At 48.7% G+C, this 18,643-nt stretch overlaps 1 protein-coding gene across 5 annotated transcripts in view; it reads right to left on the bottom strand.

The window, feature by feature from the left end:
• LOC122927775 overlaps window positions 1-18,643 on the bottom strand; it is an 81,516-nt gene that overhangs the window by 59,881 nt on the left and 2,992 nt on the right. For all 5 annotated transcript variants that reach the window (XM_044279959.1, XM_044279962.1, XM_044279960.1 and 2 more), the window contains exons 2-3: window positions 17,541-17,849; window positions 16,700-16,996 (exon numbers count right to left, since the gene is read on the bottom strand). In XM_044279959.1, coding sequence (XP_044135894.1) covers window positions 16,700-16,996; window positions 17,541-17,849 — 606 coding nt within the window. The remainder of the gene's footprint in view (window positions 1-16,699; window positions 16,997-17,540; window positions 17,850-18,643) is intronic.

Genomic DNA, 18,643 nt, shown 5'->3' with positions numbered 1-18,643 from the left:
GCCACCGTAAGGATATGGATACCATCACCCGGCTTGGAGGAGGGATAATAGCACCTAGGGGGTTCTCCTCTATGCCCCCTAGGTTCATTCGTTTCCCGCCGGCAGGAGGGGACAGGTTTTAACGAGGTGTCCAGACTTTCCGCAAAATAGGCACAGGCCTTTCTGTTGGCGACGAGCTCGTTCTGCCTGTGTGAGATGGGAGGATCCAACCTCCATTGGCTCTTCGGCCGATTTTAGAGGCCCTGGATGTGGTCGAGAGGAAAAAAACCGAGACGACCGTTCCACTCGCCTCTCACGGATTCGCCTGTCGGCATCGATTGCCTGAGAGATAGCCATTTCCAACGAGAAGGGGGTCGGCAAGGCCAAAAGAAGATCCCGGACCGCATCCGAAAGTCCCAAACGGAAGCGATGGCGTAGGGCTGCGTCGCCCCAGGTGGTGAAAGCTGCCCATCGCCTGAATTCTGCAGCGTATTCTTCAGCTGGGCGGCGGCCTTGTTGAATATGCTCAAGATTGGTCTCTGCGGTGCGAGTACGATCCGGGTCATCGTAAATCACAGCCATAGCCTCGAAGAAGGCATCCACTGACGAAAAAGCTGTATGGTCTTGAGGCAAGTTAAATGCCCAACGTTGGGGGTCTCCACGTAGCAGTGACATTACAATCCCAATTCTCTGCCTGAGAGTGCCAGAAGCCATCGGTCGTAACTGGAAATAAAGGAGACAGGAGTCCCTGAAGTTTAAGAACTCCTGTCGCTCTCCTGTGAAGGGGTCAGGCAGAGGGATCTTAGGTTTTGTTTGATGCCTTGCGATAGTGACGGGTAGTGCTGAGGCTCCCTGGATAAGCTGCTGAACCTCCTCCATCACAGTTGTCAGTTGCTCTTGGATTTGCGCTGCAGCGGCTGCTGGTATATTTGGGCGTCGTTGGAACAGCAGGTTAACGGCTCCCGTTAATTCATTCAGCTGCTGCTGGATCTTGTCCATGGCAACTGTTAGTTGGGCCCACTGTTCTGTAATGCAAGGCACCAACAAACAGACCAGTGATGAAAGCAAAAAGGTGTTTATTCACTAGAAGCATAAACGTCCAGGACACTTGCTGGTAACAAGGAATAATAACAAAAAACCAGGCAAGGAGATTCCAGGAATAGTCCCAACCAGTGCTGAATGATGCTGTGCACTTGGCAGTCGAGTCACTCCAGACCTTGGGTCCGCTGTAAAGGACAAAGTTCCTGGCAGTCTTCAGTCACTAGGAGTTGTGACCTATAACTGGTTGAGGGAAAATAACAGTGGGCACTGATCACCCTGAGAGACCTCCTTTTAAATGCCTGCTGACCAATCCCAGGGTGCCAAGTGTCCACTACCATAGGTGAACAAATTGCCCTGCACCTGAGTACAAGGCCTAAGGCAATCACAAGTTGATTAACCCATGGCTGGCTCCCTAATCCACTTTGCTCTTGTGAGTCAGTATAATATGCGTCACTGGTCGACGAAGTGCATAAGAAGCGCGTACTCGCGACCGTGTATCCCTTTGCGAACCTGCCCTCGTGCGTACGCACGGATGCATGATTGACTCAGCGCGAGTATGCGAGCGCGTGGACCCAGATGCAGAAACGGAAGTTGCAGGAGACACCGGAGACAACCCTGGCCGCGGCGTCTTGTCACTCGCCTGGCCACTCTGTCCCCGGGACTCCGACGGTCCTCCCCTCCGATGTCCACGCGAACGCATCTCCGCACTGGCTCGCAAAGGGGTCAGCGCTGGTGCATCAGAGACACGCATAACCTGTCCCGCAACTCCACGAGGACCCCTCTTGGTTCCCCTGGAGTGCAAAGCAGGTGAGGATCTTACAGAGGCATTGACAATTTGCAAAAGAGTTTGCTTCTCACCGAGCAAGCACTCATTGGGGTAGATGAGGGGGAGGGTGAAAGAGAGGAGGCTGAGGAAAGTGAGGTAGCTAGCTGGGTAACAGTTAGAAAGCGGGGTAGAGGGAAGAGTGCCAGGGAGGCTAGCCCTGATCTAACACACTCCAACAAGTTTGCACGTTTGGCAGATGAGGGGGATGTCAGTCCAGGGATGGCACTGCTGCAGCCGGACACTTCCTCTGCCAGTCAGGGGAATGTCAGCTCTAGTAAGCAGGGAACCAGGAGAGCAGGGCAGGCCAGACAGGTGCTGGTAGTGGGAGACTCCATTATTAGGGGAACAGATAGAGAAATCTGTCACAAAGACCGTGATCGCCGAACAGTGTGCTGTCTTCCTGGCGCGAGAGTTCGACACATCACGGATCGGGTTGACAGATTACTGGGAGGGGCTGGAGAAGATCCAGCGGTCATGGTCCATATCGGAACCAATGACAAAGTTAGAGGTAGGTGGAGAGTCCTTAAAAATGATTTCAGGGATTTAGGTCAAAAGCTGAGGGCAAGGACCTCTAAGGTAGTATTTTCCGAAATACTGCCTGTACCACGAACCACACAAGAAAGGCAACGGGAGATTAGGGAGATTAACAAGTGGCTCAAGAACTGGTGTAGGAAGGAGGGGTTTGGGTTCCTGGAGAACTGGGCCGATTTTTCTATCGACTACAGGCTCTATCGTAGGGACGGGCTGCACCTCAATGGGGAAGGGGCAGCTGTGCTGGGGAGAAAGATGGCTAGAAGGTTGGAGGAGTGTTTAAACTAGGGACTGGGGGAGATGGAAAATTACATTATAGGAGGGGAAGATAGTGCAGATAGAGACCGGGGGCAAGGTAGTGGGCCTGGGGGAGGAATGGAAGGAGGGACTAGAACAGTTCAGAAGGAAAGGTGTAGGGTAAAAAATATACATAAACCTCTCAAATGTATGTATACTAATGCCAGAAGCCTGACTAATAAAACTGGGGAGCTGGAATTAGTGATGTGTGAGGAGGACTATGACATAGTGGAAATAACTGAGACATGGCTGGATGATAGCTATGACTGGGCAGTTAATGTACAAGGTTACAGTCTGTTTAGAAAGGATCATCAAAGCCGGAGAGGGGGAGGGGTTTGCCTTTATGTAAAGTCTTGTCTAAAGCCCACACTCCGCGAAGATATAAGTGAGGGACATGTACATGTGGAGTCACTGTGGGTAGAGATACATGGAGCTAAAAACAACAATAAGTTACTAATAGGAGTTTACTATAAACCACCTAATATACCAGAGTCCACAGAAAATCTACTACTAAACGAGATAGACGAGGCGGCAAATCATAATGAGGTGGTTATTATGGGGGACTTCAACTACCCAGATATAGACTGGGAAACTAAAACTTGTATATCTTATAAGGGAAATAGCTTCTTGGCAATAACCAAAGATAATTACCTCTCCCAACTGGTTCAGGACCCGACTAGAGGGACGGCCATACTGGACTTAGTATTAACCAATAGGCCTGACAGAACAACAGACGTGCAGGTTGGGGGACACCTGGGAAATAGTGACCATAAAGTAATAACCTTCCAATTATCATTCAAAAGAGCATTTCTACAGGGAGGAACAAAAATACCAAACTTCAAAAAAGCGAAATTTAGCCAACTAAGAGAGGCCATAGGCCGAACTAACTGGGACAAAGTCCTCAAAAATAAAAATACAGCCGCAAAATGGGATATCTTTAAAAACATCCTAAAATCTCATTGTGAGAGGTAAATACCGTATGGGAATAAAAGGTTAAGGAACAAAAAGAAACCAATGTGGATAAATAGAACGGTAAAGAAAGCAATAAATGACAAAAAGAAAGCATATAATTCACTGAAACAGGAGGGTAGCACGGAAGCACTGAAAAACTATAAGGAAAAAATAGAACATGTAAAAAACAAATAAAAGCGGCCAAACTAGAGACCGAGAGATTAATTGCCAAAGAGAGTGAAACTAACCCGAAAATGTTCTTCAATTTTATAAATGTTAAAAAGTATAAATCTGAAGGTGGGGGGTTTCAGCCCGCACAACCTTGTATGCAGGTGCTCATTGCTATGGCAAAATGCAGATACAAACGCAAAAACACAAATGCAATCGCACTCTGCAAACCAGCACTCTGCCCTGCCTTTATGCTGGATGTTGAATAAGGCATTGGTGTACATTTTGGCCAAAGCGTAATAAGCCACTCACCACGTCAAGGTCGCCTGTCACGGAAGGTGTATAGAAAACTAGAAGACACAAAATGAAGATCCGACTGACTCGATCCAAAACTAAGGAACAAAAGGGAGAGCCCTGCAACAGACCTGGCTCTCTCCCTAACTGCTCAGCCTATGCAAAAATGTCAATGGTAGATAATCGCATATCCTCGTACCTCGACTGTATAACACCTGAACACCCTATAATAGTGAGGGGACACGACCACTGGCTCCCTACACTAGACACGGAGGGAGTCAGGGTCACCTGGGATCCAGCAAACAGAAAATCACAAATTAATGTACAACACTTAACTTGTAGAAGACTGGGAAATAGGATCAGCATGCACACACACTCCAGGAAGCTGTATAAACCGCACACTAATGCATTATGGGGAGGAATTTAAAGGGATGCAATCAGTCCAACTACATGACAGCTGAGAGAGGCTAACGAGATGAGGAACTGAAAACCAAAACCAAGAAAAACTCAAGGAGGAGGTTCTGAAAGGCTTCTGTCAGAGCTTCTCAGCTGTCTGGTTGTGACAGTCTCTTTCATTAGCTCTAACCTCTAATGCAGATGTGAACATAGTCTTAGGGTATGTTCACACACAGATTTGTTGCAGATATTTCTGTGATTCAACATCCATTTCATACATCAGCATGAGTGTTTATAAACCTCATTGGAATTGGAACAGATGCAGAAATTTCTTAAACAGATCTGTAGCATGTGATCAGACATCTTAATAGAACATAGTAGACACCTGTATTCTGCTGAAAGTTGCAGCTATAGAGAATTTGAACCCACTTGATACGGAGGGAGTCAGGGTCACCTGGGATCCAGCAAACAGGAAAACACAAATGAATGAACAAAACTTATCTGTAGAAGACTCAGTAGTAGCATCCAGCATGCATACACTCCAGGAAGTTGTATAAACCGCAAAGTGATGCAGTATGGGAAGGGATTTAAAGGGATGCAATCAGTGCAACTACATGACAGCTGAGAGAGGCTAACGAGATGAGAAAAGGAAAGCAAAACAAAAGGAATCTCAAGGAGGAGGTTCTGAAGGACGTCTGTCAGAGCTTCTCAGATGTCCGGTGGTGACATCGCCTTCATGAGTGGTCCCTAACACTAGTTCCTACCTGTTATGGGCCACGACAGCCACACAAAGTCCAGGGAGCGCAGGTACAGCATGCAAGCCAAGCACACTCTGCTTTTAACCCCGTCCGGTGCCATTACAGCTTTCATCGGATCCAGGGATGCAAGTACCAACATGCATGCTGAGCCCACTATATACTTCTCCTGGAGCCAAATGGCTACTGGTAGGTGCTATATAAGCAGACTCAGTTTTATACTGACTTTAAAACCAGCCGCCAGGGCAGATTAACTGGTCAGGTGTGCATGGCTGCATGGAGATCGCCACGCCTCCAATATATACTACAAAGAAAAAAATGTGGGGGGTTTCAGCCCGCACAACCTTGTATGCAGGTGCTCATTGCTATGGCGAAATACAGATACAAACGCTAAAACACAAATGCAATCGCAGCCATGCACACCTGACCAGTTAATCTGCCCTGGCGGCTGGTTTTAAAGTCAGTATAAAACTGAGTCTGCTTATATAGCACCTACCAGTAGCCATTTGGCTCCAGGAGAAGTATATAGTGGGCTCAGCATGCATGTTGGTACTTGCATCCCTGGATCCGATGAAAGCTGTAATGGCACCGGACGGGGTTAAAAGCAGAGTGTGCTTGGCTTGCATGCTGTACCTGCGCTCCCTGGACTTTGTGTGGCTGTCGTGGCCCATAACAGGTAGGAACTAGTGTTAGGGACCACTCATGAAGGCGACCTTGACGTGGTGAGTGGCTTATTACGCTTTGGCCAAAATGTACACCAATGCCTTGTTCAACATCCTGCATAAAGGCAGGGCAGAGTGCTGGTTTGCAGAGTGCGATTGCATTTGTGTTTTTGCATAAATCTGAAGGTGTCGGCCCTTTAAAGAGCAATGAGGGGGGAGTCGCAGAGAGCGACGAGGAGAAAGCAAAGCTGTTAAATATTTTTTTCTCCAATGTATTCACTGAGGAAAATAAACTGTGAGATGACATGCAGAATGTTAAAATAAATTCCCCATTAAAAGTGTCCTGTCTGACCCAGGAAGAAGTGCAACAGCGACTTAATAAAGATTAAAATAGACAAATCGCCAGGATCGGATGGCATACACCCCCGTATCCTAAGGGAATTAAGTAATGTCATAGCCAGACCCTTATTTCTGATATTTGCAGACTCTATACTGACAGGGAATGTCCCACAGGATTGGCGCATGGCAAATGTGGTGCCAATATTCAAAAAGGGTCCAAAAACAGAGCCTGGAAACTATAGGCTGGTAAGTTAAACATCTGTTGTGGGTAAACTGTTTTAAGGTTTTCTGAGAGATGCTGTATTAGAGCATCTCAACGGAAATAAGCAAATAACGCCATATCAGCATGGCTTCGTGAGGGATCGGTCATGTCAGCCTAATTTAATCAGTTTCTATGAGGAGGTAAGTTCTAGACTTGACAGCGGCGAATCAATGGATGTCGTATGTCTGGACTTCTCCAAATCATTTGACACTGTACCGCATGAAAGGTTAGTATATAAAATGAGAATGCTCGGACTGGGAGAAAACGTCTGTAAGTGGGTAAGTAACTGGCTCAGTGATAGAAAACAGAGGGTGGTTATTAACGTCATACACTCAGATTGGGTCACTGTCACTAGTGGGGTACCTCAGGGGTCAGTATTGGGCCCTATTCTATTCAATATATTTATTAATGATCTTGTAGAAGGCTTGCATAGTAAAGTATACATTTTCGCAGATGACACTAAACTGTGTAAAATAATTTACACTGATGAGTACAGTATACTACTACAGAGGGATCTGGATAGATTGGAGGCTTGGGCAGATAAGTGGCAGATGAGGTTTAACACTGATAAATGTAAAGTTATGCACATGGGAAGGAATAATGCAAGTCACCCATACATACTAAATGGTAAAACACTCGGTAACACCGACCTGGAAAAGGATCTAGGAATTTTAATAAACAGCAAACTAAGCTGCAAAAACCAGTGTCAGGCAGCTGCTGCCAAGGCCAATAAGATTATGGGTTACATCAGAAGGGGCATAGATGCCCGTGATAAGAACATAGTCCTATCACTTTACAAATCGCTAGTTAGACAACACATGGAGTACTGTGTACAGTTCTGGGCTCCTGTAAACAAGGCAGACATAGCAGAGCTGGAGAAGGTACAGAGGAGGGCAACTAAAGTAATAACTGGAATGGGGCAACTACAGTACCCTGAAAGATTATTAAAATTAGGGTTATTCACTTTAGAAAAAAGACGACTGAGAGGAGATCTAATTAATATGTATAAATATATCAGGGGTCAGTACAGAGATCTCTCCCATCATCTATTTATCCCCAGGACTGTGACTGTGACGAGGGGACATCCTCTGCGTCTGGAGGAAAGAAGGTTTGTACACAAACATAGAAGAGGATTCTTTACGGTAAGAGCAGTGAGACTATGGAACTCTCTGCCTGAGGAGGTAGTGATGGTGAGTACAATAAAGGAATTCAAGAGGGGCCTGGATGTATTTCTGGAGCTTAATAATATTACAGGCTATAGCTACTAGAGAGGGATCGTTGATCCAGGGAGTTATTCTGATTGCCAGATTGGAGTCGGGAAGGAATTTTTTATTCCCCTAAAGTGGGGAAAATAGGCTTCTACCTAACAGGGTTTTTTTTTTTTACCAAGACCAGTTTAAAACACAATAGGGGGCAATTGCATTTTAATCATTTAAAAATATATATATATATATATTAAAAATAGTATTTTATGCTTAGGGTCAGTCTATATTTACCTTTAGGCATAGTAGGCCTGTTCAAAGGGCACCCCAAAAGGGACAAGGGGAAGGCTATAGAGGGTGCTATATGTTGTTAGAAGCACTCTGCAATATTTTCCTTCATTTTGTGGGCAAACACTTATAAGGTATACATGACTGTAGGTGTGATCAACTTGCTGAATCGTGTCTATAGACCCGTTTAAACTGGCCGACTCAGCAGGAAACTATCAGGAACAAACCGTTCATTCACGATTATTGTGTGCTCATCAGAGAAAGTGAGAGCTGCATTTTCAGGTAGCAGTCATCTTCTCTATATGGGGACTAGCAATCCCGTCTGCAATTGTTCATCCCCATACAGATTCATTGTTTCTGGGCAGCAGATCACAGTGTACACAACAAAATCTGCTTCAGGTGATTGGTGGCACCTTTACAAGAAGGGAATTATCATGAACTAGAGTTCCTAGAAATGCTCCTTCCCTATAATTGCCCTGATTATTGGGCAGTGTAAAGAGGCTTTTTGACACCGGTAAATCTCTGGCTTTCTTTGTCTTATATTAAAGGGGTTGTCCCACTTCATTAAATAGGGTTACATTAAATCATTGCCCCCCACTGAACATTTCTTCTAATACATGTCATATAAAAAAACATAGCATTCAGCCTAAAAACGCTCCTTTCACTCCCCTTTGTTTGTGCTGGTATCCCATGGATACGGCCGCATCTCGCCGGCCGCATCCATGCCGCACCTGCGCACTGGTAACTATTGCGATCCTACAGCCGGCCTCTCACTCACACTGTGAGCGCGCACATTGCATAGTTCTGCGCATGCGCGGGCGCCCGATCATATCAATGTATTACTGTTTTCTTGTAGCAGGAGGGAGCGCACGGCGTCATAGCAACCGAGGACGCCGTGCGCTCCCTCCTGCCGCCGGAATACAGTGATACTCTCTTATAGATCATAGCAGTGTATTACTGTTTTCCGGCAGCAGGAGGGAGCGCACGGCGTCATAGCAACCGAGGACGCCATGCGCTCCCTCCTGCCGCCGGAATACAGTGATACACTGCTATGATCTATAAGAGAGTATCACTGTATTCCGGCGGCAGGAGGGCAGTGGCGTCGCCAGGGGGGGGCCAGAGGGGGCCACGGACCCCCCTACATCAAGCTGTGCCCCCCCATGTGCCCCCCAACTAAAATGCCCCCATTCATTTTGGTACTACTAGTTCTGTGAGTTGTTTTGTGTGACATGATGTGCTGCTGCTGCGTCGTGCCTGCTGTGCTGTGCTGTCTGTGCACTGACTGTACCGGGTGTAATGCGGACTTGTCAGGACTCACTTCACTTGCGGTCTCAACTCTCTAGTCTTCTTCTGTGGTCTCGTCTCACTGACTCTCTCCACCCACCGCCGCCGCGCTGCGTCCTCAGCCCCGCCCCCAGCCACGCCCCCAGGCCCTGACGAGTTTATCAGTTGAGTCAGACAAACTCAGACTTAGTGGCACTGCAGACTGGCTGGAGGTGCTGTGCATAAATCAGCTCAGCTCCTTGCCGCTAGTCGAGCCTCAGGCTCATGCTGCTGCTGAGGAGGGAGCGCACGGCGTCATAGCAACCGAGGACGCCGTGCTCTCTGGTGCCCAGAAGGAGTCCAGGCGGCAATCCACAGATGCCCCCCACTCCATAAGTGCCATCCACAGATCCCCCCACCCCATAAGTGCCATCCACAGATGCTCCCCCCATAAGTGCCATCCACAGATGCCCCCCATAAGTGCTATCCACAGATGCCCCCCCCCATAAGTGCCATCCACAGATGCCCCCCCCATAAGTGCCATCCACAGATGCCCCCCCATAAGTGCCATCCACAGATGCTCCCCCCCATAAGTGCCATCCACAGATGCCCCCCCATAAGTGCTATCCACAGATGCCCCCCCATAAGTGCTATCCACAGATGCCCCCACCATAAGTGCCATCCACAGATGCTCCCCCCCATAAGTGCTATCCACAGATGCCCCCCCATAAGTGCTATCCACAGATGCCCCCACCATAAGTGCCATCCACAGATGCCCCCCCATAAGTGCTATCCACAGATGCCCCCACCATAAGTGCCATCCACAGATGCCCCCCCATAAGTGCCATCCACAGATGCCCCCCCATAAGTGCCATCCACAGATGCCCCCCCCATAAGTGCTATCCACAGATGCCCCCCCCCATAAGTGCTATCCACAGATGCCCCCCATAAGTGCCATCCACAGATGCTCCCCCCCATAAGTGCCATCCACAGATGCCCCCCCATAAGTGCCATCCACAGATGCCCCCCCCCCATATAAGCTGGGTAATAGGTCAGTGATAATATCAGACACCGGAAAAGCTGGGTAATAAGTCTGTGATAATATTGTACACCGGGAAAGCTGGGTAATAAGTCAGTGATAATATCTGATACCGGGAAAGCTGGGTAATAAGTCAGTGACAATATCTGATACCGGGAAAGCTGGGTAATAAGTCAGTGATAATATTGTACACCGGGAAAGCTGGGTAATAAGTCTGTAATAATATTGTACACCGGGAAAGCTGGGTAATAAGTCTGTAATAATATTGTACACCGGGAAAGCTGGGTAATAAGTCTGTAATAATATTGTACACCGGGAAAGCTGGGTAATAAGTCAGTGATAATATCTGATACCGGGAAAGCTGGGTAATAAGTCAGTGATAATATCTGATACCGGGAAAGCTGGGTAATAAGTCAGTGATAATATTGTACACCGGGAAAGCTGGGTAATAAGTCTGTAATAATATTGTACACCGGGAAAGCTGGGTAATAAGTCTGTAATAATATTGTACACCGGGAAAGCTGGGTAATAAGTCAGTGATAATATCAGTTGTGGTCGTGGCCACCAGGTACGTACCTGACCCCTACCTAGGGAACCTAACCCTAAGCGGTCAGAGTTGTGCCGCAACCGCGTCGTGGAGGGACGCCTGAAAGAGGGCATCCCCTTTGAGAGTAACAGAAAAAAGGGGGTCGGGTGGGAGGGAGAACTTCGTACGTCGTACACATGTGGGAGGGTGCCGGCGGCTGATATAGGCGGCCAAGCCCCTCCCACAAATACAGGCCAATGAATCGGCCTTACACTTGTGGTCGTGGCCACCAGGTACGTACCTGACCCCTACCTAGGGAACCTAACCCTAAGCGGTCAGAGTTGTGCCGCAACCGCGTCGTGGAGGGACGCCTGAAAGAGGGCAAGAGACATACTGATAGGCAAAGTACTTTATTGTGGCGTAATTGCAAAGCCAGGTTCTGAAACGCTGTTGACATTTCGGTATCGGGGTGAGGTATGTAACGGGTGAAACATGCCGAGTGCCAACGCCCTAATTTCTTAATTACGTGCGCTGGTACCTGATTCTTGGAGGCTGCAGATGCAGCGCCTATGCGGAACGAATTTCCTGAGATAGCGGAGGGGTCACCACCCAGGCTGGCCACCAATGACCTGACATGGGACACGAACTGATGGGTGGTGAGTGGAACCACCCCGAAGGGTAACAGTGGGCTGTTAGGCCCGGACCCCGACAAGGCGGACCGTAGTTGACGGAGCACCGTGACGGGACACCACTGGTGTGAAGTGGGATAGAAGGAGACCGGGACAGGGGGGCCCACCTGGGAGGTCTTAGACGTCCTGAGCAGTAACGTGAACCCCTCGGAGTTCTGGACCAGCTGGCTGACCGTGAGGAACTTGCTATTGCCGGAAGAGCAGGTGAACTCCCCGGGCCTCAGAAAGCCGTAAAAGGCTAAATAGATGGCAGATTTGAGTACCAAGCTGGGCAAAACCCCGAACGGATTACTGTCCAGGACGTCGGATAGATTGCGGAAGAGGGGCCCGGTGACCGCTTGCCTACTGCCTCGGCCTTGAGGCCCGCATTTACTTAAGCCCTTGAGTGCTGCTTTAACAGCATGCATGGCGAAAACTGATGGTTGTTCGGGATGACTGACGGAGAGAAAATGTTGTACTCCCGCTAGGTATGACCTTACTGTACTGTGGGAGAGCTTGTGCACTGAGTGGCAGTAGCCAATAAACGCCAGGATGTAATCTGGAAAACTGGATTCCCCCTGAGGATGCTCCCCTTGGAACCTGCAGAACATCTTCCACCCGGTGTGGTATGCTCGAGTCGTGTTGGGCGAGAGAGAATTGCGAATCAGAGCGTGGGCCGTCTCAAGGTGGTCGGTTATGTTAACATTAAGGACTCGTGAGGAGGAACGGTGGCGCCTGTCGCATCTGCCTCTGGCATGATCTGAAAGAAACGGTAAAAGTTAGCCCTGGATAAGGCGTCGGCAGCCAGGTTTCGCTCACCTGGTACATGTGCGCTATGGACATGGAAATGGTGGTGTAGGGACAGCTGAACTAACCGCCTAAGGAAACCCATGACGTGGCTTGATTTTGACGATCCACTGTTTATGATGTCTACGACGGCTGCGTTATCTGTCACAAACAGGACGGACTGGTTCGCCCAGAGACTGCCCCATACGTGAGCAGCTACCACAATGGGGTACAGCTCAAACAGTGCCGAGGAGTGGAGGAACCCTGGGATTAGTACCGCCTCGGCCGGCCATCTGTCTGCAACCCAGTGTGAGCCAAAAACAGCGGCAAACCCTGTGCCGGCTGCCGCGTCCGAGAAGACTAAGGGGGACTGGCACGACAGCTTGGGGACGAATAGGGACACCCCGTTCCACTGGTCCAGGAAATGATCCCACATACGGAGATCCGCTAAGGCCTGGCTGTCCAGACGCACTGGGCTGTCCTGTTCTGGGGCGGTGCTTAGGAGCGCCAGCAGGCGGGATACAAACGTTCTGCCTTGCGGAATGATGCGCATAGCAAAATTCAGCATACCCAGTAGCGACTGAAGGTCAGTCTTAGTGACCACCGACGTGGCTGAAAACCTGTGGATCACTTCTCGGACTCTCGTTAGCTTGTCCGAGGGTAACCTGGCTAACATGCGTTGGGAGTCCAACTCGATGCCCAAAAAGGTGATCACGGTGGACGGGCCCTCTACTTTTTTGGAAGAAACAGGTACCCCCAACTGGGAAAAACACCTTAGTAGCTTCCCCAGCCCCAGAGGGGCAGCCCCTGGCCCCTCAATCAGTAGGAAGTCGTCTAGGTAATGGATGACGAATTCACAGCGCACCTTGTGTACCAGAACCCAGTGGAGGGCTTGGGCCAGCTGGTCGAAGAGCCAGGGGCTGCTCTTGGAACCGAAGGTGAGTTTTGTGGCAAAGTAATACAGGCCTCGCCACCTGATACCGTGCCATTGCCAGAGTGCTGGCATAATGGGGAGCAATTTGAAAGCGTCCGATATATCTGCTTTGGACAATGCGGACCCGGGACCTGTCTGCATGATGATGGCGATGGCTTGGTCTATGGAAGAGTACCTCATACCCACTTCTTCCGAAGGAATGAGGAAATTGAGACTGGGAACCTGTGAACCATGTGGGGCAGACAAGTCAATGATGAGTCTCTCCTTCTTACTGAACTTGCCTGTGACGACTCCTACGGGACTGACTCTCCACCGTTGAAATGGGGGTACTTCGAAAGGACCGATTAAAAACCCTTTGACTAACTCGGCTTCTATGAGTGTGTCTACTGAGCCAGGATTCCTTTCGGCTGACTGAAGGTTCCCACACTCATGTGTGACCTCTGGGGTCGTGATTAACCCTGTGTGGAAACCTTCATGGAACCCTGACACCAGGAACTGCACGAATCCTGGGTTGTGATGACCTTGCAACATTACTTGTAGGCGACTAGTATCGACCACGCTCATATAATTCTTCACCGATTTTAATGAACAAGCTACTCGGGGTGGGCCCTGAAGCAGTTGGTACAGATATGCAACAAGCGGCACTGGCCGAAATTACAAGACGCGTAATTAAAATTGTTGCATATCTGTGCCCTACCTAACTGGACAATGGGTCGTCCTAGTTTGTCTACTGAACTGGGGGGCCTGAAGATGTCGAGTGGTCCTGCTGAGGAGCCGGAGGGGTATGACGTCGTGCCGACTGCCGACTTATGGCACCACTCTACTGAGTGGAAGATAGACTGACAGGCCGAACAGGAGGGAGCCTTCAGGCCTGCAAAGTGTCTGCAGAACAACTCAGTGTCCAAGACGGACCAGTCTGTGACATGTTGAAACTGGGACAGGGCTGCAGCTGCTTTGGCTGAGAACGAACAGTGGTAATCGTAGAACGCATTCCCACCATACCTATGTCCCAACTCAGTGACCCTAAAGAGGTATAGGTCTAGCTCCTCCCTCCTGTCCGGCCTGGCAGTACAGATGACGTCCCTGAAAAGGCTGAAAGCCATGACGAACTCTGGAATGTTCAGTTTGCGATTGAGCCGGTGGTCGCGGCTTCTCAGCACCACCGAGACTTCCCCGCAGGCTATGACCTTGTTGTCGGAAAGGTCCCTGGAGGCTATTAGTAGCGAAGCGAGATTGATGTCCCTACCCTCTAGGATGTCCTTTCTGATGTTGATGGGGACAAAGTGAGACGGAGCCACGTTGGGGACTGGCTGGGCAGTGCGAATGTCTGCTGCCGCCGAGGTGGAGGCGACCGGAGGCTCGGGTGAAGAAACCGACACTGCCGAGTTGTGAGCCTCGACTGACTCGAGTCTAGCCTGTATGGACGTGACGGCCGAAGTCAAATTGTTCAGCATGAGGTGTTTTTTTTTTTCTCTCCTTGCTCTAACCTGGGAAACAAGCAGCACAAAGAAACAAATCAACACGCAAGGTACAAACTGATGGAGCGCGAGCTGTGGGCAGTGGATTTGAACAATGGATGGGGATGGTGTTGATAGACGTTTTTCCGCCCCCCCCCGACTCTGTCTGTCGTGTGTGGTGGACCCCTACCTACCTAAGCAGCACGGCGGCCCGTGCCAGACTTTAAGTGTGTGTGAGGTGCTGGCCATTGCATCCCCCACCGTGTTCCACTGTACCGCGTGGGGAGCGCGGAGCTCCCTGACACAGAGGACCAAGCGGGGGGATACTTGTGAGCAACAGCTCACGCCTCGCACTACACGACTTTGTGCCACGTGGAGAGTGACGCGTGTCCCTAGCAGGGTGCGCAGTGCAGGGGCGCCCTCCGTTCGAGGGCTGACCCACCCGCCGGCTGGGCACACCTGCCACGTGGGGAGCCGCGCAGCCCTCAGGCCTAGATCGGCGCAGGGAGGACCCCCGGTGGTGAGGGCCTACCCCTGCCGATAATGAAAATGCCGCGTGGGGGGCCTCGCCGGTCCCTGGCGGAGCGCCCAGTGCGAGGGTGCCCTCCTGCCGTCTGTGGGCCGACCCTCCGCCGGCTGAGCGCGTCCACCGCGTGGGGAACCGGCTTAGCCCCCTGGCATAACTGGAACAGGGGGGGTCTGAACATGGCGCCGCCTTCCCCCCTGTTCCCCTAAACATCGAGCCACGTGGGAGGCCCACCGCTCCCTGGTGGAGTGCCCAGTGCGGTGGTGCCCCCCTGAGTCCGGAGGGCCGACCCACCGTCGGCTGGGCAAATCCACCGCGTGGGGACACGGTGGTGCCCCCTGGCTTAGACAGAGACGGGGGGGGGGGGGGGGCGTGTGTACGTTGCCCCACCCCGGTTGTGGTAAGGAGGGTCGTATGGAGCCTCCTTGATCCCCGGCACAGTGCGGTGGCAGGGGCGCTACCCCTCAACTGGGGGGCGGGCCCGCCGCTGGAGGCCACGCCCACTCCACGTGGGGGAGCGGGGCAGCGCCGGCAGACATGGAGCATGAGACGCGCCTGTGAAGGTAAGCTGAAGCGGCGGAGGAGGGAAGCGCGGTCTGCTGTGTGCTCCACCACCTCCATGACACGAGCGGGAGCGGGACGGGGGGCGAAGTGTTCCGGAGCGCGGGGCCCGCTTACCAACAGGGCCGACCGCACAATCGGACGTCCACTTACCTGGCCTGTTCGGCAGGACTGACAGGTACAACGCACGCTCCGGGACCCTGAGAACTTCGTACGTCGTACACATGTGGGAGGGTGCCGGCGGCTGATATAGGCGGCCAAGCCCCTCCCACAAATACAGGCCAATGAATCGGCCTTACACATATCGGGAAAGCTGGGTAATAAGTCAGTGATAATATTGTACACCGGGAAAGCTGGGTAATAAGTCAGTGATAATATCAGACATCGGGAAAGCTGGGTAATAAGTCAGTGAATATATCTATCTATATCTAGCACAGATCATATGGCTACTAGCTAACATGCATTTGGGCTGTAGTGATTTATTGTTTTTGCTGCACAGAATGGGTTTGTAACACAGGTTTTATGTGTAAAAGTGTATTAGAATGCAGGACAGCCACAAGTTACTCCATTAGTTCACTAGCATTGGTCAGTGGTCACTGAGTGATTCCCCAGCAGGGGGATGGGCTTTACATACTCTGCAGGCTCCATGTGGATGACTCATCCACATGAACGAGCACGGACTGAGCTCTGAGGGTGAGTCATGAGGAGGCGTGGCCTTCACTCAACTGCCTGAGAACCAGGAAGTTATCAGGACATTTACTGCTGGTAAGAAAAAGCAAAGTGGGACAACCCCTTTAAACAATGAAGTTTGCAAAAGCAGAAAAAAACAGGACATAATCATATACTACAAGCTGCTGGAGTGGTTGTTGCTTCTTATTGTTATTTGGTAGACTTTGCACTTAGATCTGTATTTACAGCACCATACAGTATTCATGTCTAATGATTTACCTGGTCTTCCTTTTATGAGTTTAACAGAAATGTTTAACCCGCCAGTTTGATGTTCTGCCACACAGGTCACTGTTATATTGCGGACACAGTTGAAGATATTCACAAAAAACCCATGGATAGCATTATAAGTTCCATCGGCATTTCTTGTAAGTAGAGGGTCATTCAGATATTGGACATTTCCACAAGTTGTTTTCAAGGAGACATTCACATCTTTTGGGTAGAATTCGTGAAGGGAACACTGGGCAGTTACATTATCATTGTCACCAATTGTAGAATTTAGAGACATGTTTGGAGGAGCTGGAAAAAGAGAGAATTATTGAGTCAAGTACAATTTTATTTATTTTTTTGCTGCTGCTTTGTTCCTCGTTAGAAAATGGTACATTTGTAAATCTCATTTTGTTGCCTGAATTATATGTTCTTCATTTTTGTATACCTTCTATGGCTAAATGGCTGCATTGTGGTCTAATTAATCTATTAATTAGCTATATGTATTAACCATAAATAATGCTTGTATATACTGTATTAGATAGATACTACTGTATATCTACATTTATGATATTGTGGGTATCGGCCAATTCTTCCCAACCATCCTTTATATTTTACTTTGAAACAGAAAGGAAAGAAGAGACACTAAGAAATAGGCATTTTCTATAGAAGCCTTGCATGTTTGTGCACAATTTGAATAAGTGTGTTGGTTTAATCAATGATGGCATAAACAATATGTCAGGAATGTGAATACTTGTCGGTAATATGAATATGTGCAACAAGAATAATACACAAGCTGTTCATCAGTAAATTGAGTCTATTTTATGTATAGCATTATTTTATTGTATTATCTTACCTTGGACAAAGAGATGGATAAGAGACGCTGACAAGTTCTTGCTAGGTGGTGGTATTATCCTATGTATGGTGCAGTTATACTTCCCAATATCATATATTTTGGCCTGATCAATGTTATATGATGTGTCAGTATTTCCTTCATTATGGTCAGCATCCATTTTTTTGGTGATTCTGTATCCGGTCATGTTGAGGAATTCCCAGTATACAGTGTATTTCTTCAACGTTGCATTTATAGAGCAGTTTAAATTGATATGATCTCCACTTGACACAAGGATCTTATCTGCAGCCTTGTTGGTTTTCGCATAAAAAGCTGCAAAGAAGATGACACAGGATGTTAATATTAGCAGATCATTTGGGTTAATTAAAAAGGTTAATTTTGTTTCGATTAATGAAAAAAGTGTATTTGAAATAACAATAGATTTTCTAATATCTTTTATTGGAAGCTTTTGTTCTTTGGGGTCAAAATCAATTTGACAAAAAACTGTTGGATGATTCTCAAGTGTAACAATTGGTTTTATTTCTTTCAAATGTGTAGGGAAAGAGATTTAATGACTTTTTGTGATATACTATATTAGTCAATTTTGTCAACCTTTGTCAGCTTTTAAAGTGTTTTCTTTGCAACTCTCTAAATGAGCATTGCTTATGTGTACTGTACTGAATATGGTCACCCGTATGCAGAGGAAGGCATCCTAACTTGCCTCTTCTCTCCCTGCGAGCTGCCACCCTACATCTGATTTATAAGTACATAGCTGGTTTATTACAGGAAAAAGTAGCCTTCTGCATGTGTCCCTGTGTGTAATACCTATAGTAAGAGCTGATTGGTGCTCTACTCCACCTTCTCAGCGGCTAGTTGGTGAGCACAGTGTTGCTGTCAGAATTGCACCATTACATTGTATGCAACTGTAAATGGCGCCATTAGAACGTACAACTTGTCCTGCAAAAAATAAGCTATGTAAACAGAAAAATAAAAAAGTTAGGACTCTGGGAAGGCGGGGAGTGAAATTGGAAAACGCAAAAATGGAAAATCGCATGGTCCTCTAAGAGTTAAACATCTATATTCTGGTTCTGTCTTGATGTAGTTTTCTGACATTACTTCCCACTTTC

Source organism: Bufo gargarizans, chromosome 2, assembly GCF_014858855.1.
Source record: "Bufo gargarizans isolate SCDJY-AF-19 chromosome 2, ASM1485885v1, whole genome shotgun sequence".
NCBI classification, from domain to species: Eukaryota; Metazoa; Chordata; class Amphibia; order Anura; family Bufonidae; genus Bufo; species Bufo gargarizans.
Note: the sequence above shows the minus strand (reverse complement) of the source record. Positions and strands in the feature narration are given on the sequence as shown.